A 23,901-nucleotide genomic window follows, 5' to 3' on the forward strand; every position below is an offset into this window, starting at 1 on the left:
ATCATTATTATTTTTTATTTTAAACCATGATATTTTTCAGTTTTATGTCAACATGTGCTAATATAATACATTTTGTAAACTTGTAAATGTACGTTAAAAAATCTTTCTGTATCTTTGTAATCTTGTGTGCATAATGTGTAATAAAATGTAATAATACGACAGTAAATAAGGTGAGAGTTGGCTGGCTATGGGGATGGTGGAGGCCAGAAAAAGTCAGGGAAAAATTGGAAATGCAGTCAGGGAAAATCAGGGAAAGTCAGGGAAATTGAGATGGAATTTTCTGTGGACACCATGATATGTACTCTCATTGGCTGAAGCATTATCGTGACGTATAAGAAAGGTATGTGAGAATATGTTATCAGAATAGTTCTCACGGATGAGTTTCAAACGTGAACAAAGGATTCATAGTAATTTAAAAAGAAAGAAAATACAGAAATGAAATAAAATGCACTTCTTTAAGTCGATTGCATAAAATAAAATGAATATCCTCAAAATTAGTTCATAATAAAGATCACTATAAGTACAGTAAGGTTATGTACATAAAATTATGTTGTAAAGTTATATTACAATCTAATACAGTTAGGAAAGGTAGGCGATCGACCATAAGTATCGATAAAGTTTTACACAATATTCACAAATTTCCGTTGTTGAGGCACAAAAGCTGTTGTGTGGTCCTGAGGGTGAATAGCCTCGTGTTTGACTGGAAATATTGGAAGAAGGATTGACGAGGAACATATATAGATGGGCATACAATAATAATAATATGGAGCATACAGTACTTGCTTCAACAGCGCATGTAACCACCCCTGTCGGGCGTGTAACCTATCGTACAGGGTATCTATCGGTCACGAAAGTCATGAAAAAGTCACGAATTCAGAAAACGGTCATGAAAGTCAAGAAATTTAGCTTTCGGGTCACGATTTTTTTATCTGTACAAATATAAGTACAAATTGGAAAATTTTGTTCTATAAAACGTCAAAATTCACCACCAAAAATGTCTGTGGTCGGCTTTAGATGCCACCAAGTCAAAAAAAGCACACTTCTGTCGCATATATGATAATTCAGCCTAATTCGCACCCAAATTTGATCTTCAGAATGTTACGAAATTTTATGGCTTAGTAAAGGAAAGGTCACGAAAAAGTCACAAAATTTCATTTTAGAATTTTAGTAAACACCCTGTCGTACATGGTTTGGAGTATGGTATGCGGTGCTGTGGATCATGTCGTAGCTGGCCATGGTCGCAGCCGCAACCGTTGGGCCAGTTGATATCCCATCATATTCCACACGTATTTGATAGGAGTAAAGTCTGGAGACTTTTCAGGGCAAGGTAGAAGGCATACACCGAACGCACTAATCATACTTTCCCTGAATGAAGATCAGAAGCGAGCGAGATACGAGAGCAATTCGAAAAAAAAGAAGAAAAAAACACCTCCGCTTGCGCATGTGTGAGAAATGTCCGGGAAGAGGGACGTTATTCCTGTGACGCTGTATGCAGTAGTTCAGTAGACAGTGGAAGGAGAAGGTTGTGTTGCAGTATCTGTAGTCAGCAGTGAACTCATGCAGGCAATGAACTCGGTTGAAGAACCTCTTCAGGCACATGAAACAGTGGCTTGTGTCGCACCCGTTCGACAATGACAATGCGCTTCACAATGCTGTTAGCGGGTAGCTTCATTCCCAGGCGGGAGATTTGTTTTGCAGAAGGAATTTCAAACCTTGGGAAACATTATGACAAGTGCCTCGATTTGAATGGCGAATATTGGGCCGCAGTGGCTCAGTGGTAGAGCGTTCACCTCTGGTGCATGGGGTCCCGGGTTCAAACCCTGCTCTCGCCAAGTGAACTTTGTGGTGGACAAACACCGTGTACGTGGGTTTTCTCGGGATTCTCCCGTTTCCTTCCACTTTCTTCATTCCACCATTTCATTCATTTCTCGTAATCACCGTCTCCTTTAGCCTAACCGGCATAACCGTGGGACGTAAAACTCAAAGATTTCATTTCATTTCATTTTTTTTAAATGGTGAATATGTTGTAAAGTAATGTAATGTTTACTTTTCTAATGTATATAATAAAAGTTATGTATCTGCAAGTGTATGTCATTGATAACCAAACGGCGGTTTTTCTCGGAATTGCCCTCGTATGTATCTTTGTGCCCCCGTCTGTTTGGGTCCTGTATGGTGAATACGACCACACGTTAACATCTCACCTGCTCGCCGATGAACAACGCATACGAGCGACTGTATCCGAGACTAATTACTTTCATTGTTAAATATCATCATCCTCGATTCATCTCGTCACTGCAGTCTCTCCTGACACCACCCGAAGACGCTTTTAGCGATGAGTGAGGAATAATTGCACGATAGAAACATGTTCACGCGGTTATATGGGAGCACGGTGACTGCTTTCGAGATTGCCGTGTTGTTAGTTAAGACGGCTAGGACGATCTTAGTTTTCTTCCCTATGCGTTCCGGAGACAATGACATACATGCCTGCTGGGTAATACTTTGCTTTCCATTGTGCATACCATCAATGGTCGCGACCGTCAATTCTGCGAAACTACTATACGGTGACTCGAACTCACGTAAGTATGCAATAGATGTTCGTGTACTGATTTCGTCGTTGCATTGCAGACACATATGGTGATTCCTACACAACGACACTTGTCTTGTCTGACGTCCTTACTAGCAGCAAAGTCTCTGAAGACGATGAGCTTGCCCTCTACGGTGGCCGGTGTACTGAGACCTTTATAAACTAAATTCAAATGCTGTGGTTCAAATTTCATTCGAATTGAGTATTTTAAATGGGTTTACACTAGTATATATGCTAGCAATATTTTGCCTAATTTCATTATCCATCTCCTATTTTTCTTTTTTAATATGTTTTTTATTAGCGTCTTTTTAATTTTACTCATACAGAGGTATTACTTGCTCTTAGATGGACGCACGATTGTGAATGTATGATAGAGTCTTTAGTTGGAAAACCTTTTATTCTGGTCGACTCATTTGAGATTTTTTTTTTCTACTTTTAGGTAGAGCATTGGCTTTTGGAGTTGGCAAGAGAAGTTGCCGAAAGATTGGATGAAGATTATTACATGGTAGGTACTTGTTCTATTTGAATAACAGTGATTAATTCTGTACTTCTAGAATGCTATTCAGGTATTTTAAGTGCATTACTACAGCAGTAGAAATTCTCTCTACAGATTTCATTCATTATTAAATATCATCTCATTAAGAAAATACGCTTAAGGGAAAGAGCCGACCGATTAGATATTCTTGTGATGTTCAATGCAGTTTTAAGTAATACTTGAAGATCTCTGAGAGAATTGTGATTCGACTTACTTCGTTGATTATTATATTAAAACTGGAACCGGAGCTTTTCGCCTGGAATTTGCAACTTAGAGGAGCCTATATTGAAATGTATGGAATAAGAAAGTTGTGTATAATAATGTATTGAACGTGTAGAATACATATCAAAATATACACAATAATCACCTGTCTTTGTTCTTGTAGTGATGATCATTTTTTTTGTAAATTCTCATCGATATTTCCGGCATAATGCACGATTGCTCTTCATCAGAATGTTTTCTAAGCTTTGAAGGTGTTGAGTTATTCACATTCTAGGGACTAGGAATATACAAATGAAATCTTTGAGCTTAACGTCCCATGATTTTACCCTTTAGGCTAAAGCAGACGATGATTGAGGCAAGTGAATGATGAGGAAAGAGGTGGTGGAATGAGAAAGTGGGAGAAACGGGAGTACCCGGAGGAAATCCACGGGGAACAACAACACCATCATCTTCATAATAATAATAATAATAATAATAATAATAATAGCAGCAGCGTCTCAGGTTTGGAACGGGTTGTCCAGGGTTTTCATTGCTTGCGGAAGAGTCAAAAATTAGTGACGCTACAGTGGTAATTTTCATAATTGTATGGTATTTTTGAAAAGTCAGTTGTAAACTCTTCACACATCTTTGGTTACTTTTTTAACACATAAATAAGACAAAATGTATTAGTTTGTAGAATATTTTGAGCGCTTCTCGGCAATGTCTGCTTTTACATGAAGACAGCGGCGACGCACTGGTTGAAAACTTGTGGCCTCAAATTTATATCAAACTGAAGAAGAAAACTTGACTTCAACATGTCTTAGGATTCGGTTTATTTCCAAGACGCTTATCGAATTTGTGATGTTATGATGGAAGGATGCTTCTTGCTTCCCACGATGTCCTTACTTCTCGAATAGTGATTCAGATTTTGGAAGTTTAATAGTGAGATTCATCCTTCATTTATTTGTTGTTATACGAGAACATGAATCGCATTTATAGGCGATGTTTGCTACACAACTCAAAGGAACAAGGAGGCTGACAGATAAGAATTCCAGTCCAAAGAAAAATAAAATATAGCAATAGAAGTTGAAACTTAGCAACCACTTTCCATGATTGAGAACTGTCTCATTGTGAATTTTAATAATTCATAAAACCATTGTTGATTTAGAATGTTAAGAAAAATAGTACTTATACTTTGTCTATTATAGAATCGTAAGGAATAATTACTAAAGAAAAATCAATTTTAAATTCATAAAATTATTTTAATCAAATATATTATTGATGTAGTATTAATCGAATTAAGATTCTATTCAATTGAAATTCCTGGGCCGCGGTGGCTCAGTGGTAGAGCGTTCACCTCTGGTGCTTGGGGTCCCGGGTTCGATCCCAGCCCCCGCCAAGTGGACTTTGTGGTGGACAAACACTGTGTACGTGGGTTTTCTCGGGGTTCTCCCGTTTCCTCCCACTTTCTTCATTCCACCATTTCATTCATTACTCATCATCACCGTCTCCTTTAGCCTAACCGGCGTAATCGTGGGACGTAAAACTCAAAGATTTCATTTCATTTTTTATTGAAATTCCTGTCACTCTTTTTCTTTCAAAATAACTGTGTAATAAAAATTTTAGAGGTTAAAATTGAGGACCTAAGAATGTTCTTCGAAAGGTCTTCAAAAAAGGTAGGTTATTCATTTCCTGGTATTGGAGTCAGCAGGGTGCTCGTAACTACTACCAAATGAAGATTCACCTTCCTTGTGGTGAATGTACGTGACGTGACGTTAAGAGTCGGGATCCAATGGAAGAATAATGAACAGCATTTTGCCGTAATATAAAACGTGCTCCACATGTTTGCCACCATTCTCAACACTCAACCGTTTTATTTTTCAAACTTTCTTTAACGTGAAGGAGCCAAGGCAGCCGTAACGCTAGGAAATGACTCAAATCTCGAATTTGCGCAGCGTGCTTCTCTGATTTGAAAATCTTCCATATAATAAGGTCTGTAGGATTGAAGACAGGTGACCGTGTTGTTCATTCCACAGTCCACTTTTTCTCCATCATCCAACCAGTGTACTCGGAAAGCAGGATCAGCATTGATTGATTGATTGTAAGGACTATTGGGACGTGAGCTTATGCTGCCATTGATTTGACTTCTTAGCCACCGTGTCTGAAAACACGGACACCAGAAACATTCTTACGTCGTGTTGCATGCTTTTGTAATAAAATCAAAGATGGCCGTATAATATAAAGATAAACTTTTACTGCGTTTAACAAGGATAACGAAAATAAAGGTTCCTGTAATAATTGTAAATTTATTAATTCCGCACAGAGAAAATAATTTTTGTGGCAGCTTTTCAGTATATAAGTATATCGTCATTGTCTTTTAATATTTGCACTTGTTTTAAGAAAACCATTACCCTGAAGTAAACACATAGTTATCCATTTGATAGTTCACTTCAAATAATCCAACGAGTAAAGGTTTCCATTTTCCATTAAAAATAAAGAAAAATACGTCACTGTATATAACTTTATAATTTCAGCAACAGTTAATTCACTATAATTTCCACTCATTTTTCAATACTACTAACTAACATAATTGATACTTTAACTGTGATATACTTTTGATTTGTAATACGTCTACATTGTTCCTGGAAACAATTTAGGTAGGTTACTCACATAACTAACTCTGTGGCCTATGAAAATCGAAGGTTCAATCCGCGCTCACAAAAGCTCTCCATTGACTTCTATCGTTAGTCAACTGGCTCCAGTTTCCATTTTGTATTCCTATTTCTACGAGATCCATCTTAATATTTTCCTCCCATCTGCGCCCAGGTTTTCCTAATGATCGCTTTCCGATTAGTCTTCCAGTTAAGACTTTGAATATTGGAGGTTACTCATATTCCAATTAGAACTAATGTTGTAGATATGTTAGCTTCCCTAACTATGTTCTAGAATATGAAGAAACGATTTGCTTGTTCTTGCGACGTAAGATATTTCATAGATGGCAGCACCTACTGACCTATATTCAGCTACCAACCAGCAAGCTGAAAATCAAGGCCAAGGATGTCACCTTGACAACCAATTATTTCGCTATACTAAGATCACTCTTTCCCCCTTTTTATTTCATTACGACAATTAAATAAAATCGCGTAACAGCCGGTATTCTGTGACATGTTTCTTAAAAACATGTGTACTCCTGCAGGTGATCTGGAGTTAGAAACACAGATTATGTATTGTCAAAGATTAAGATACTCTTTTTCTTTTACTGCCCTGTCTGGAGCTTTAATCTTGTTCCTTAGTATAAAGTTGGGCTTTATAGAAAAAGGCAGCATTAGCTTTTGAAGTACTAGACGTTGAAAGAAATACAATATAAATGTTGTTCATTTAAGATTTCTTTATAATTTTACCTCTCAATACGACACAAAGCAGATTTTTCATAATTCCCCATAACTGTTGCCTAGTTTCAGAATAAATAATTGTGTATATATTCCTCCGAATAGCGAGAGCTTCCTCTTTTGCCTATATGGTTTGCATACGATTCTCCAGGGAAAATTAGTTTTGATTCCCCGTAGAAACTCAGGTAGTTCGGTTTCGGTTTCCACATCAACACTTTGACTGGGATCTGAAGTGCAGACTTTCCTAAGAAGCTGGTCCTTTTTATTTTTTTATTTTTATTTTTTTTTTTATGCAACCTTTTAAAAATTATATCTCAAAATTTAGAAAAACTAAAATAATACAACATGCACCGTTTGAAAGTTTAGAGCTTGCACTTTAGTCTTATATATAATATTATGTATTCCAACTACAAAATAATTATAAATCACGAATAACATTTACACGTTGTGCAGGGAAAATGAATACAAATATGAGAATTATTATCTCAAGGTTGTTATTACCTGATATATCTGATATTTCTATTGCTACACAGTCTGGATCATTCTCACAATAGTCCAATAACTCTCCTTCAAACAAATCACCATCACTGTCGCTCAATTCCACTTCTAAACTGAAGCGTATTGAATCGTCCGACAGGCTCTTTCTCACCATTTTGATGGTCAAACAGTGAGCACGTGGTTTTTTGAACCCTGTATTAATTAAGAATCTTCACGCCATCTACTGACGAAATTCCGAACTACGAAGTCCAAGGGTTATTTCAAAAGTGCCAACTCCGTATTATAAAGGAGCGAAACCATTGAAATACATTTTGAATTAAATCACGTATAAATACGGAATCCACAGTCTACAAAAGATCAGCTACTCTGTAAAAAATACGGAATTAGCACTCAAAATGTTAATCTGTAGGTCCACCTTTCGTAGGCTTTGGTGTTTGATCAGAATGACAATTCTGCTTTCATTATTTTGCTATATATACTAAATAATAAGAGAGTAGATTAAAATAAATTACTTTAATAACATTTTGTAAAAAAAAAAATCATTGTTATGTTTCATGTTGACCACTGTTTCAATATGTCATTAGGTCTTTGAAAGATGAAAGGAGATACGGGAACGAAAAGTCAAAATTAAGAGGAAGTCCTACGTAGATCCCACGTATATGTAATTTCACAAATATAAATCCTCCCAGAGACAGAATTTGGATCTAAACAGCATCGAAAGTGTCACTGATCATCTCAGCGACCCCGGAAACTGTGGATTTGACACTAATATCAGTAATTTTCCATCATTTTCAAATATCTCCCCTCCTCCCCCTCCCATAACGTGCACTATGAAAAGTGAAATGATAAAAACTATCCCAGGCCCGAACCTCATCTATGTTTGAATATTTGATCGAGATCGGTCGGATGGTTCAAGAGTTATTAAGTCAGAGTTATTTTCATTTTTATATATTAGATATAAAAGATGAATTCCACACTAAAAACCACATAATATCATGTTTTTCATTCTGCTTTAATAAATGAAGAAATACCTTTTTGAAACCAGGAACAAACTAGGAACCGTAATTACCACAAAATGAGGAACAGAACAAATTTTAAAAATGGATGAGAGTATCAAACTTTCAACTCGTAAAGAACCCGCTAAAAAATCAAAAGATTTAGTTTAAATACGGCTGTAAAGAAATTAGAGAGAAACTTAACGGAATGTAAAAGTTTTTTTTTTCGAACAAAGGAGTTGAGTTTATCGAGTTTCGTTCTCCTGTGAGAAAACACATATGGGGGATCACAAACAGAAACATGTCAACCTGAATTAAAGAGCATATAAGGAATGCAGAAAAAGAACGTCCAAACTCTAGATTATCTTAACGATGGTCGTAAAATACAATAATTCACATCATATAAACGAAACCAAAAATCCATTTAAGTCGAACAATGTACAGGAACGTTAGTTATGAAGTGACTGAATCATAACGTAAGACCCGTGCCAAGCCAGATAACATGGCAATACCTTAGAAGAATGTAAAGACGATGTCTCTGTGGAATTTACCTACAAGTAAGACGTATCCGTGCGCGAATTCCTTTTGACTTTAATTCCAGTTTCTTTTTCTCCTTTAGTTCTTAAATTCTGAAGAATAAATTGTAGTTTTTAGTAATTTACCTCGGGCTGTCAGCCAAGTGAATGTATTGATATCTGACGTTTCGAATGCAAGCATTGCATTCATCTTCAGGGAAAGAAACAGTCTCAATAGAGACAATGAGTTTCAAACTCAGCCCTATCTGCTCGGCTCTTTTCAGAAACAAAATCAGACATTCAACAAAGCCACTTCTCTTAGCCACAGCAACAGTATCAGGAGCCAGCATCCCTCAGCTAATCACAAGCCCCCATTCATAGCTCTGCCCTAAATAGTCATTATATATATGCCCATATCTCCGGTGTGTTCATTACAATCACTGAAGATGAATGCCAAGACTGCATTCGAAACGTCGGATGTCAATACATTCACCTGGCTGATAGCCCAAAAAATTCAATTCTAACTTTATGTAGGTTGGAAGAATACACAATGCAATACTAAACCTTTGTTTATGAAACATCAATCATACGTAACCTAATAACATTGTACTTATAATTCCGATGTTGTATACTTTTCTGCTGTGCTTATGATGGTACGTTTGCTGTAACTCATTTCATTGTGAAATCTGATTTGTTTACTTTCAGAATAAACGCCGACCAAGGCTTTTAACCGTCCATTTTCATCAAGATAAAGACGTATCCTTGTCTCGTTCAACAACACTTACATCATATGAACCAGAACATTTGGCAAACACAGCACTTGCGTTGATTCAGAAAACATACCCGTCCTACAATTCAGATATTTGGTAAGTATAAGATAACGTGTCTGATGAAGACAATGATATGTTATCGAAACGGTATCTCAGATTAGTAATAATAACTGTTTACTGTGCTCAGATTTTGTTCTTATTTTAGTGACATAGGTACGCTAGTACGGTATTACTTCATTAATTTTCCAGTTGCAATTTAATTTTTTGCTAGAATAACAAGAAACCATTGAGGTGTCTCGTGCTCACCATATAATTGTTATAATGCTTTTCGTGGAGGTATATGACCTAAGGACCCAACAGGGCCTCTCAACTTTAAAAAAAAAAAAAAAAAAACTTTCAGTAAATTATTGGGAAATTTTTCCCTAATTTATGGATCTTGATATATATGTACATGGCATAATTAGAAAGCTTGGTTCATTCTGAAGACGGTGACGTGTGAATCATGAACCTAAGTTAATTAGGCTAGATCCAGCTGATTCCTAAGCAATTTCTTGATTATTATTTTTTTTTTAATGTCGGAATATGGATTGAATTTATTGTTATATCCTTATACCTGCTAACCATATTGCAATTAAACTTGACACGTATATAGATATTTATCAATTCAACGGAAACGTGTCAAATATCTGGTTTGGCAACAGTCAAGTGGTGATGTGTAGTGGTAAACTCCGTACTACGTGACGACCACTAGAACAGCAGTGTGCAGTGAACATAGCCGACGGTGATAATGTAAAATGAGCGATCTCTTTGACTTCCTTAGAAGGCAAATTATTGGCTCTCGGTTACTTAGCGCGAGTGTGACCTAAGTGGCAATGCGTTGGGTGTGTCGTGAGAGTCAGTGTCCAAGGTGATGACGGACTACAAAACTCACAGCCGAACCGCATCGGCGAAAAGGAATAGTGGTCGGAAGAAAACTCAGTGACAGGCCTCACTGAACATTAAAGCGGATCGTCACTTAGAAACGTGCGTTTGCGGTTCAAGTAATGGAGGAACTCAAGCAGCAGTAATCACAACGTGTGTTGACAATTACAGTCCACCGCGAGCTGCATGACATGGACATGATGGGTCAGGTTGCACAAGAAAAACGCCGATGGACCATAACGCTTTAGCACGACGCCAATGACGTCGCGAACATGCAACATGGACCACTGAAGGTTAAAAACGTGTAATATGGTGGGATCGGTCATCGTTTACATCATTCCAAACCATGAGTCGTTTTCGTGTGTGGCGGACCCCTAAAAAGAGTATGATCCGTAGTGTCTCCGCACAACTGTTAAACATGGCGTCGCCCCTGTGATGCTGTGGGCTGCAATATTCTGATTTTCAGTTGGTCGTGTGTTGACGATTACCGGTCGCGTCACTGAATTTGATATGTCGCCATTTTAGTGCATTCTACGGCTCAGATGTTGTTTCTGGGCAATGACGTCATATTCCCATTCACATAACTTGAGCTGTTGTAGCGTGGTTTGGGAAATATTTCGAACACATCCCATGGCCCACACAATCCCCAGACCTAAACATAATTGATCCTCTGTGGTTCATTTTGGAGACACGAATCCTTTACAGATTTCCTCCTCCATCCTCTCTCTCGGAGCTGAAAATGAAATGAAAAAATTAAATATTTGAGTTTTACGACCTACAGTTATGCCGTGTGGGCTAAAGGAAACAGTGATGAGAAATCTAGGAAAATGATAGAATAAAGAAAGTGAGAGGAAAAGGGAGAACCCCGGGAAAACTCACGCCCCTATTGTTTGTCCACCACAAAGTCCATTGGCACGAGCTATGACCGAACCAACGACCTCCACGACTCCATTCTACTTCGCATCAAAACTGATCTGAAGGTGAAAGGTAGTTCAAGCCCATATTAATCTGGTAAATAGCGCTTTTTTCAGATATTGTCATTTAAATTGATAAGTATCTCTATACTCTAGGAGATGTAGTATTTTTGTGGTACCTTTTATGCAGGTACCTGACGCTGGGAACTCATTAGGGGCGCCCAAATTTGAAAACGAAATCCCTTTTAAGAAAGTTTCGAGAATGTGTGGTATCATTCGAAAGCCTGCTTCATTCTGAAGATGACGTACGAACTATAAACTAAAATAATTAGCGTACGAGCAGGAGCTGTTTAAGTGATTTTTTTTTTCAGATATTTCAAAATGGCGCATTATATTTTGAAAATTTTCTCCATTTTCATATCTAGTAACCGTAAGTCCTTGAAGCTTGATCAAAATATAGACTTGGGCAAGTATCAGTGTTAGAGGTATCTTACGAGGTACGATACCTGGAGTCCCACTAGAATCGTCCAAGGAAAGAAACTACTATTTTTCAAGAAAATTCTCCGATATACCCAAATTTTGCATCCGTGAGGCTTGTGTAGGTATGATTAAAAAGCCTTATTCTGAAGAGACGTATGAACCATAATTCTTACGAACAAGAACTTCCTAAAGATTTTTTTCTCACCAATTTCGCACAACATTTTGGGTTCGAGAATATTATTTATCTTTGTATCTACACTGGTGTGCAAAATTTAAGGACAAAAAATATAAAGTAACGTAAAATATTGCGTAGTAATGGAAAATGATTGAAAACCAGTTATGTTGCCATAGGTGTCACACACCTGCAGAAGGAGCAGGACGTAGCATAACGCGACCGTAGCGCCGAAATTAATTTAATTCTGTAATACGAAGTAGATGAATGAAGGAACGAGACAGTGTGTGTCATTCGGGGAGCTGTGGTGCTATTACTCAGACAGCCATGACCCATACACCTGGGGGGCGCGGTGGCTCAGTGGTAGAGCGTTCACCTCTGGTGCTTGGGGTCCCGGGTTCGATCCCAGGCCCCGCCAAGTGAACTTTGTGGTGGACAAACACCGTGCTCGTGGGTTTTCTCGGGGTTCTCCCGTTTCCTCCCACTTTCTTAATTCCACCATTTCACTCATCTCTCATCATCACCGTCTCCTTTAGCCTAACCGGCATAAGCGTGGGACGTACAACTCAAAGATTTCATTTCATTTTCATTTCCGAAGACAACACCGGACAACTTCACACGGGGAAGAATCGTCGGGAAACTGAAAGAAGGACGAAGTATGATGTATTGGTTCACGTGCATGAGGAGTATTCCGAACCACAGACAATGTTGTGTGAAGGAGAGGTGGGGGTTAACGACAGTCAACTACAACAGAGAACGTCCACTACATTGTGAAACAGGCAAGAAAGGACCGACGTCAAACAGTGTACAATTGCAAACACATCTAAGAGGACTCCAAATCGCTCAATATAACGTTTCACAGTGGCTCGTCTATAGCATGGGATTGTCTGCTTGTCCCACGGCCACTACTCCTTAACAGTTACACATCCACAGCACCATTTGCGGTGGTACCAAGAACATCAGGATTGAACCAAGGAGGAATGGGATCGCGTTCTCTTCTCCGATGAGAGCAGATTCAATCTGAATAATAATTCTGGATATACACTCATTTGGCGAAAGGTGGGAACACTCAATGAACCGAGGAGTATAGCTGAACGTGATCAATTTGGTAGGCGGTGTTCTTGTGTGGCTTATCGATCTCCAAATTTTCGAACGTGGTACAGTAATGGGTCAGCGTTATTATGACACTGTACTCAACGTGTGTCTTTTCAGAAGTACAATCGGCTCCAACTTCTTTATGAATGATAAATAATGTGCGACCCCATCGAACATCACTGGTGGTGGAGCTCTTGGAACGAGGAGATATTCAGTGAATGGATTAGCCTGCATGTTTCCCGACTTGAATTCCATCGAGCACGTTTGGAGTGCTATGAGAAGACGTCTTGCAGCATATCCAGATGCACCACAGACCATTCAGCAGTTGTCATCTTTCATTTTAACGTCCCACTGTTATACCCTTTAGGCTGCGGGAGACGGATGGTTAAGGGAAGTGAATTATGATGGTAGAATTGGTGGAATGAGTATATGGGAGGAAACGAATATCCCGAGAAAACCCACGGACACGATGTTGTCCACCACAAACTCACTTATGGCAGGGATCGAACCAGGAAACCCCTAGAGGTAAGCGCTCTACCACTGAACCACCGTATCCTCCTTCGGCAGTTGTCAAGAACGCTGATGGAGTAAAATGGAACTCCATACCACATAACAATTTATTAACAACTTTGTGAACAGTATGGAAGCACGTTATAGAACATGCGTCCGTGGTGACCACACAGCCTTTTTAAAGGACTATTTCACTCTTTATGTAATGTTGTGGAGCATCATCAGTTGCAGTGCTTTCAGTATAAGTTACTGTCCCTGTATAAGAGTGCTGTTTTTATTCTTCTAATCACGTGTTTCTTGCTGTATCGTACTGTAGCATTACTTTGTATGTGTATATCAAGTTTAATCAATCTATGGAACTTGAGAGTGACAGCATGCGAAAGATACTTTCGTCCTTAAGTTCTGTACACCCGTGTGTTAGCCGTATTTCAATAATTTTGGACACATCTTGAGACTTAAGCAAACGTTATTTTTGTGAGTTAACTTTCGTGGAGATACCTGCACGCTGGAGCCAAGTTATCGAAAAAATAATTTTCTTCAAAACTCCCGGCAAATTAGCCAATTTCCCTCGAATTTTATATCCAGGAGGTATATTTGTAATATCGTTCGAATGGATTATTTATTCTGAAAACAATGGTGTATGAACCATAAATCTAAGTTTAATTAGGGTAGGAGCAACGGTTTTTCAAGCGAAAATTATAATTTCGTTTATATATATATATATATATATATATATATATATATATATATACACTCGAGATTCCTGTGCCTGTTTAGTGATTCCGCAGCTAAAGTTATTCATAATGTCATCCTCATATAAGGTCTACTATAATAAAACTTCAAGTTATATTATGAGGAACTGCTTGAAATTAGCCAATAGTTGACTAAATATTCAGTATTGGCTATTAGACATGGTATTCCTGTCTTGTCTAATTACGCTCGCCCTCATGTGCCACAGAAAACAAGATGACAATAACTCGTTTTCGCTCATCATACTTGGTAAACTTATTGTCAACTGATCATCACTTCTTTCGTTCGGTCGAGTACGTGTGGTTCAGATCTCACATAAAATCCACATTACACGTAATCTTACTACTAGAAAAAGGGAAAGGAAACTGAGCAAGGGAACGAAATAAACGTATTTGTTTACGTAAATCACTTTGTGCCAAGTAGATAGTTTCAGAACGATATATATATAGGGGGTGTCCAATAAGTTATCTACCTAGACAGGAAGGAATGCAGATAGGCTTACCTGTGCATCACTGTTTTTCGATGTAGTCCCCATGGAGGTCTATGCACCGTCGCCACTTTGTGGACGGCGAAGAAATTCCAGACAAAAAATAGTCTTAGTCATGGCCTCCTGCTTGTTCTCAGGATCCCAATGGTGGATTCAGGTCTCGTCCCCTGTCACCAGTTGAGCCAGGAATTTGTCCCTGGTCCTCCTCAAAGAAGTCCAGCAAGTCTTGGGACAGCTGCATCCGGCACTGCTTCTGTTCAGGCGTGACCCTTCTACGGACCCATCAAGCACAGACCTTTGACATGCTCAAGCAGTCATGCAGAATCTTCAGTACGGCTCCTTTTGATATGCCACATGCTGCTACAATCCTGACGACCTTCATACGATGATCCTGCAAGACCATGTCCTTAACTTTGCGGCACATTTCCGTGGTAATTACATCTGCGGGGATCATCCTCAATGGACTCCCGTCCCGACTTGAATTGCTTTGACCAGTATTTGACCTGGAATTCTGACGGTGCTGCATTCCAATACACTCTCACCAATCACTCGTGGATCTCCTTTGGTCCCTTCTCTTCTTTAGAGATGACCGAGCGGTGCTTCAACTTCTGCAGATACATTGTTCGCGGCGTTACACAAAACATTCGCAACGCAGCGTAACACAAACACTCTGTTCACGGCCACAGCGTTGCTCCGACTGACCTTAAATTCCGCAGCAGTGTTGCCAAAAAGTTGACACAAAAATTCGCTAAATGGATGGTGACTCCAATTCGGGTTGAAAAGTCGCTAAAAATTGTTCGTGATATACCGTATCTCTCTCTCTTTTTGATATACAATTTAGATCATAGTACCTTGACTATAATCTCCTTATATATATATTTAGGAGTGAGTGAGAGAAAGCATATATATATATATATATATATATATAAAATCAGTTTTAAGCTCTAGTAAACGGTAAAGTGCATGTAAAATTTTTCTTTGTGAATTTTTAACTCTCATGTGCTTTTTCTAAACATTTTTCATTTAATTGAAAAATATATATACACACATATATATATATATATATATATATATATATATATATATATATATATATATATATATATATATATATATATATATAGGGGCGGATCCAGGATATGATCAAGGGAGGGGCTAAACCATATTTTGCCGTTTTATCCAGTGTAAAGCACGATTGAAGCCCATTTTATCCAGTGTATACCTGAGCGTCAAGGGGGGTCTATAGCCCCCTTAGATCCGCCACTGTATATTATATATATATATATATATATATATATATATATATACATGGTGCGGAAAAAGTCCCGGAACGGTCCAATATCTCGCGAAGTATAAAGATCAACAAAACAAAAATAACACGTGTTAAATAGTTTTGATAAAGCTATCCAATGATACCTATTGCAACCCCCTATCCACGCCCCCTTCGGTGGTACGGGGGGTAATTTTAAAATTTTAAATGGGAACCCCTATTTCTTATTACATATTTAGATTCTCCAGAAAAAGTTACAGTGATTTGATCCAAAATTGAAACCAGTGTCTTCGCAGATGGCGCTTGAATCGACACACAACAAAAGGCGGTGCACAAAAACGTTGCGAAAATGCTAATTGTAAGTCCCGTTCTCTGTGGCCGTACAGTAAGCGTATCGGATTCCGGAATCAAAGATTCTGAGTTCGATTCCCATTCAAGGCAACCTTTTTTTCTTTCGTTTCCCCAAGTAAATTCCATGCATATTCATTTCAATTAGTACTTTTTTAAAGTTACATAAAACAAATTTCGATAATTGTTTTGCTAACTAGCTTTATGAAGTAGTTCTTTGTAATAGGGTTAAAGCTCATAGGGTTATTTAAGACAAAAATAAACCATTTTTATCGCCATTTGTATTTTGTCTCATTTTCTCGCCGTTTGTAGATTCTCAAATTAACAAATATGGAGAAATACATTATTTTTGTCGAAGTTAAAATGTATGAATTCATTATTTGGGTATAAAAAAATTCACATAAAGAAAGGTTATGCTGCGTGAGAATCTAACTCACGACCTCTGATTCCGCAGTCCAGTACACTAACCGTATGTTCACAGAGTACGACACTGAGAGGTAACATTTTCATAACGTTTTGACGCCCCCATTTTTTGTGTATCAATAAAAGTGCCATCCGTGAAGGCACTGTTTTTAATTTTGGGTCAAATCGCTGTCATTTTTTCTGGAGAATTCATACTGTATGTGCAATAAAAAATGGAATTTCCATTTAAAATTTTAAAGTTACCTCCCGTACGCCCGAAGGGGGGGGGGGGATAGGGGGTTGCGTTTGGTATCATTGGATAACTTTTTCAAAACTATTTAACATATGTTATTTTTGTTTTGCTGATCTGTATATTTCGCGAGATATTGGACCGTTCCGGGACTTTTTCCGCACCCTGTATATATATACAAACACTTTATGATCAATTTCACTTCACCGAAATGAAAAATGTTTAGAAAAAGCACATGAAATTTAAAATTTACAAAGAAAAATCTTACATCCACTTTACCGTTTACTCGAGCTTAAAACTGTATTATTTGTGCATCTCAACGGAAGCTCTGCAACATAAATGAAGCTTAAAATTGTTCTCCGATAGAGGGCAAGACGTAGTTTATCAGAAAACAAAGCAGGATTTTGGAGATTTCATATATATATACACTGTATATTTGCAGAACTCGTTGAAGCTTGGACTGATTCAAATAAGTAAAAGGAAACAAACATATAAAAAGTATTTCCAACTAATAATGCTTGATTTGTTCACAGTAAAAAAAAGTCACTAGATTTGTAAATAAGTCGCCAAATCATTATTTAAAAATCGCAACAACAAAAAAAAAAGTCGCTAATCGGAAATAATATTTCTTTTTCGCTATTCGGGAAGTCGAATCCCCTAGATTTAGCGACTTTTACCCCAAATTGGCAAGACTGTTGTGCAGCGGGGTTCCCCACAGTGACCTTGATGTGCTTGACGTCATTATGCTCCGCCCCTCCCTTCCTGTGTAGGTAGATAACTTAGCAAACGTTCCTTGTTCTTAGATAACGTTCCTCGTAGCAAATGAGTTTCAGTCGCATCCGTTCGTTCAACATAGCATTCAAAGTGTGATGCATTTTTTTGCAAATGCTTGGATATTTCGGATTTTTAAATACAGGTCTTACCTTAATAATCATTAACTGAAGACATTGTGACTTTTTGAAAATGCATTTTTGATATAGATTTTTCTTCTGTTGGAGTTCACAAATTTTTTATGATGATGTTCATTGAATGTGCTTTAATTTTTGTTCTCGTTTTTCAATACATTGCAGATGAATGAATATCGCGATTTTCTGCGTAGATTTCGTATTTTTACAAAATATTACGTAATATGACGTCCTTTTTATTAATGATGCTGATAATTTCTGCACCGAGGTTACATGACAGGTGGATCTACATCTTAACTTGGAATCCAAATCACGTGTTCTGCTACAAGGAATCGAATACAGATCTCTTGCATCAAAGACGTAAACGGTAACCATTTATCCGCGAGTAAAATTTCATTGATTCGTAGTACATCGCATATATCTCATTTTGTATTTTCACATTTGATTTGTGCACGTGTTTTTGGTCATATTGGTAGTACAGTATCAGATAAATTATGGAATATTATTCTTTAATACCTGCAATATTTTGTAAAGTGGAAAAATTGAGTTCGGGAGAGTAAACAGTCTTAATATCTAATATGTTCAGATGTTGTAAAGTCTGAAATTTAATATTTTGTGTTTGGTATTGTTACAGGCATCCACCCTTAAAATATCTTGGTCTGGCAGCTGGTAAATTTCAAGATTGTAACCAGAATATTGGCATTGAAAAGTTCTTCAAAGCTGTTCCGAAGGATTCTGTACCAGCGGTAACTAACACGGTGCTCAATGAAGAAAATGGTGAACATAATTCAAAGATTTTAGAATTAAACACAAACAAAACAAGAGATGATAATGAGAATGAAATAGTTTCAGATCATGGTGATAAGAAAATTGACAAGTTTAGTATATCTCCAGAAATCAATATCGTAAATCCGACTGCAGAAAAATCTCGTTCTTTCTTTATGCAATACTTGAAAAAACAAAATGGTACTGTGAAAAAAGGTCCGTTTCCCAGTAATGAAATAAAGGTTAATGAATCTGCAATTCGTGCAATACAGAATGATGACATATCGTTAGAAAACGAAATAGACAGCAGTTCTGTCGATAGTGATTTACAGGAGAATTGCATGCAATCTGTGAATCAAAATGTATCGACACAGGCGAGAGAAGATTCGCATAATAATTCGACAGATCTTGCTGTTGCTGGACCTTCTACTTCAACCAGAGATGACTTAAATGAAGATAATATATTTATAAGTTTAAGTGAAATATTTCCTGACATCAATGACGTAGATGAAAGTGTTATTCCGTTTCTCCCAGAGAGTCTGCAGAAGAAACTAGAATCTAGGCGGCAACTGGAAGCGCAGAAGGACAACACTGATTGTGAAACGCGTTTGTATACCAGTGATGACAATAGAGCTACTGAAGTAGATGGTCTTTGTATGAAGTCAGATAAAAAATGTAATAATTCACTCGATGAAAATAATGAGAAAGCGATTTCACCGAGAGCGCAAGAACATAGTATAGTAACCGAAAAGTGTCCTCATTGTGAGAAAGAAATTAGAATGAATGAGTTCCCTGAACATTTAGACTACCATGTAGCTCTCAGTTTAGACAAAGAACTGAATAAAATACAGGTGAAGACAGTAGTTCCTGCTAATAATAAAATACAACAGAAAAAACGGAAAAAGGGAAAATTGGATAAACATACTTCAGATAAGAAAGTTCGAAATATAACTTCATTTTTTGACGTGAAACCTTAACCAAGATATGTAGTATTTGTATATACATGTATTTATTTGATATTTAGACTTGGTGATGGGATTTTTAGTCTTTACGTCCAGTGTTGGTACTAGATATTGTGATAATTTTAGAGGTATTAGATGCAATCATTTTATATGAAATTATTAACATGCACGCAGATTGATATAGTGTTATGTGGCACAATTGTAAGGGGAACGTAGAAAGCCGCTACATATATAAACATTTGAAGGTTCTTTAAAATATGCAAAACTGATTTCAATGTCGATATAATGCCAGCTATAAGTAGGTTTGATAGCAATATGTGAAAGTTGAATGAACACTGTGGTACTCATCTTTTTTCATTTTATTTATTTCTTAACGCTTCATGAAAATAAGGTGAAATCGTGTATATTGTTTCGGTTCTCCATAAAACGTATAAGAAACACTTTGCTGTTAAATAGAGAAATTGTGAATTGACTTCAAAAGTCGATTTGACTATATGTAAATTACTTAATTACTTAATTTATATAAAAAATATACAGTAGAAAACTACTTTTAGGCTGGATGTAATACAACTCCAATGTTTTAGATGATTTGAATGGAAATATACTCTGCATAAAATATTACATATACTAGTAATTTGAAAGTGTTATGCAAGAGTCGTTCAAGGTTGCCCAAGACCTATATTTTTAAACAGAAAGTATACCTACATAGAAGCACCGAAAGTATGTCAGTTTTTCAAAGTATTCCCCCTGAACATCCAGACTCCGTTGTTGTGGAAGGCCCCTGATGGTATCGTGACCACTTCAGGACGCGGTTCTTGAGGTCCTCATCTGTCTGGAAGTGCATCCCCCACAAATCCTCTTTAAGAGGCCCAAACAAGTGGACATCACTTCAGGTGCTATTCACAGATCAACCTGCATGCCACCTTTTGAGTAAATGTCAAATGTCGAGACACCCATTTTGCACACATCTCACGAAAGAGTAAATGTTTGTGAGTGATTGTCTCCATACTGTCAACACTGATATTGACTCTATGCGCTATGTAATGCACTGTTACGCGCTCGTCTTCAAGTATAACTTGCTGAACAGGCGTGATATTCACCGTGGTGATTCCAGTTGGGGGAACATGTCTCTGCGATTCATTTGCTATCAAATCCCATCCTTCACTGAACTGTTCACACCATTCGTACAGTCTTACCTATGATAAGTGTTTATCAGACTGTGCTTGCAATCGACGCGAAATTTCAGCAGGTTTCACTTTCTCCTTCACATGAAATTATTATACACCGCTGTTCCACAGTAACAGATACACTACGTGCCGCCATCTGTGTTCACACTAGTGTGCATGCGCCAAATGCGTCGCAATGAATCATGGTGCACCGTGCAGAAATACTGAAGCGTTACATTGATTCATTAATATTTTACGCAAAAATCGTAGTCAACCTTGAATGACCCTTGTCTAGCGAAATATTTTAACTTAATAATTTAATGCTTCCCCCCCCCCCCTCCAAGATTTAAAACCCAGTTTTTATTGCGCTTTTCTTCTTTTTCTTCTGGTGCTGATTACTCTGAATCTTCACCATCATCATCGCAACTGGGCACTTCTTTAGATTATCATCCCATAAACTGCCAACCTTTTTTTTTCTTTTCTTTTTTTTTTTTTTTTTCAACACTAGACTTACTATTAAATCTACTCCATTCTGTAATGATTCTCCGAGCCAACTTAAGCCATGAAGTATATATATTATATTGTAATTTTCTTTTTGTAGAGTGAATAACAGTCTGGGATTTAACACTTCATTAAATTTATTTATAAAAATATTACAAAACTTCTTTGTAAGTACAGAATAAATTAGTCTTTCCTTATCACATGTAAGGGTTAAGTAAGGAAGTACTTTTGCACGGGAACCCCTTAGTTCATTGCAACCTCCAGGGCGTATGTAGTGACTTTAGGATGTGGTATTATTGCTGACCACCTTAACTCATGGCAGCCTCCAGGAATTTGGGCAAGGAATTACTCCTTCGTCCAGGAGACCTCAGGAGCAAGTGTAGGTTATCCGATCAGTGGTCAACTGATTATTTGGTCCTCTTCGGGTTCCGTGGTGTTGGCTTCGTGTCTTTCCTGTTTACTTCATGTGTATCGTCAGCTTGTATTGGTGGCTATAAACAATAGCACGTGTTTTATAGATATAATGTGTGTTCGATACACTGAACGATATATATATTTCAAGTGTAAAAGGTTGCGATGATTATGGTACTTGTAATCTTTTACGAAACTGTATTTATACTAAGAATATTTGATTTTATTCCTGCCAATATGGTTAATGGTTTGTTGGAGTGTAATGAGATACATTATTCTTTTCCTAAAATGGAAATCGGAATGATTTTCCCTCGTATACACTAAATCTATGGTTGTTTCAAGCTAATTATGTGACTAAGAGCAGTTATGAGTAAGACCAATATCTAAGTAATCTGGTGATCGAAAAAAGCATTAAATTAGCCCAATCATTTTTCAAATTAAACAGATTTTTCTTTTCGGCAATATGATAAATTGTACATTGTAAATATACATATTTATACACCTTAAATTAACGTTAATTTATTAAAATTAATGGTAGAAACGTAAATTAAGTATTTATAGACAAGAACTTTCTGTACTAGTCATGCATGTAACTTTAATTATTTTATAAATTAAAAAAAATGTTATTAACTTTTTTATAGAAAAGTGAAGATATGAGGTTTTAACATTAGAGAAAGCAAAATTTTTAAGATAAATAAATGTGTATAGTTTTATTCTGTGCAATTTTAGAAATTAATTAAGATTTTGTAACAAATATGTTATTTTGTTTAGTAAAATATAATTTTTGTATTAAATAGAAAGTTTTTTTTTTTTTTATTTACTTCTTATTCGAAAGTAAGGTAAAGATGATGCCTTCATTTCTTAAGTCAACTCCGAACCACTTTGATAATCATATTCCGACTAAGAAACGAACTCGAAACCATACGAGGTGTATTAGAAAAGTAATGCGACTGGCAACACTGTGCACGAGCCGACAATGCTGCTGCCTCCAGCTTCACACGGCCTTCACTACTAGTTTAAAATTGCTCGAGTTGCTACTCGATTGTTGAAAGCGTCTAAAGTGAAGTTGTGTTTGTGAGGTGCGTTAAAGTTTGAGCTCGTTGTGCCACCAACTTTTAGCTCCTTCGTGGCTAAGCGGTTTAGCGTAACGCGCCTTTGGCGTAGGAGACCCGGGTTCGGGCCCGTCGAGAGCTCATATGGTTCGGATTCCACGTTAATCAGTAGGTCCCGTTTCATGTAGCCTCGCTGCTGAAAGGGACGTTAAACTCAAATTCAACTCAATGACCATCAAATTTTGTGTAAAGCTTGGCAAATCGGTTACTGAGATTTGTGAAAAGTTATAAAGGTCTGACAGAGAACAAGTGTTCAAATGGTACAAGTCCACTTTAAAAGGCTGAGAATACGTGGAAGGTGAACCTCATACTCTAAGACCCTCAACCTCAAAAATGGATGACAATGTGGAAAGAGATTATAGATTGGCGGTAAGAATGCTCAGTAGTGAGTAAAATTTGAAGGTGTTTACCATCCATCAAATTTTAACACAGGATTTGGACATGAGAAAACGGTAGCAGTATGCGACCAGGTCATTCATACACTTGGATGCTACACCACGACAATACACCATGTCACACGGAAGCCTCCAGGCAGATGAAAAGCGTTTCTGTGGTTTCTCAGCCCTCCTGTTTGCTGGGTCTCATTTCCTGTGACTTCTTTTTATTCTCCTTGGTCGTAAACCACTTCAAAGGGCTATTTTGGTACTTTGAATAATATTCAGAAGAGCATAACCGATGATGAGCTGAAAAGTATTCCAGCAGATGCCTTCGCTACGAAGAATGGAGACAACGCCTTCATCGCCTTGTTGCCGCCCAAAGGAACTTTTTTGAAGTAAAATTTGATTGAAGTAATTTTGATTTGTAAAAATAATAAAAATTCATCGTTAACGAGTCTCATTACTTTTGTAACACACACACGGGGCCGCGATGACTCAGTGGTAGACCGTTCATCTCCGGTGTATGGGGTCTATGGTTCGATCCCAGCTCGCGCCAAGTGAACTTTGTGGTGGACAAACACCGTGTGCGTGGGTTTTCTCGGGGTTCTCCCACTTC

At 37.5% G+C, this 23,901-nt stretch overlaps 1 protein-coding gene across 2 annotated transcripts in view; it reads left to right on the plus strand.

Annotated features, from left to right (window-relative positions):
• PolH (DNA polymerase eta) overlaps nucleotides 1–21,382 on the plus strand; it is an 81,101-nt gene extending 59,719 nt beyond the window's left edge. For both annotated transcript variants that reach the window (XM_081726036.1, XM_081726037.1), the window contains exons 8-10: nucleotides 3,024–3,089; nucleotides 9,423–9,583; nucleotides 18,626–21,382. In XM_081726036.1, the coding sequence (XP_081582162.1) occupies nucleotides 3,024–3,089; nucleotides 9,423–9,583; nucleotides 18,626–19,733 (1,335 nt within the window). In that variant the 3' untranslated portion in view covers nucleotides 19,734–21,382. The remainder of the gene's footprint in view (nucleotides 1–3,023; nucleotides 3,090–9,422; nucleotides 9,584–18,625) is intronic.
• Nucleotides 21,383–23,901: the final 2,519 nt, after the last annotated feature.

This window comes from Thermobia domestica, chromosome 9 (genome assembly GCF_964235325.1).
Source record: "Thermobia domestica chromosome 9, izTheDome1.hap1.1, whole genome shotgun sequence".
NCBI lineage: Eukaryota > Metazoa > Arthropoda > Insecta > Zygentoma > Lepismatidae > Thermobia > Thermobia domestica.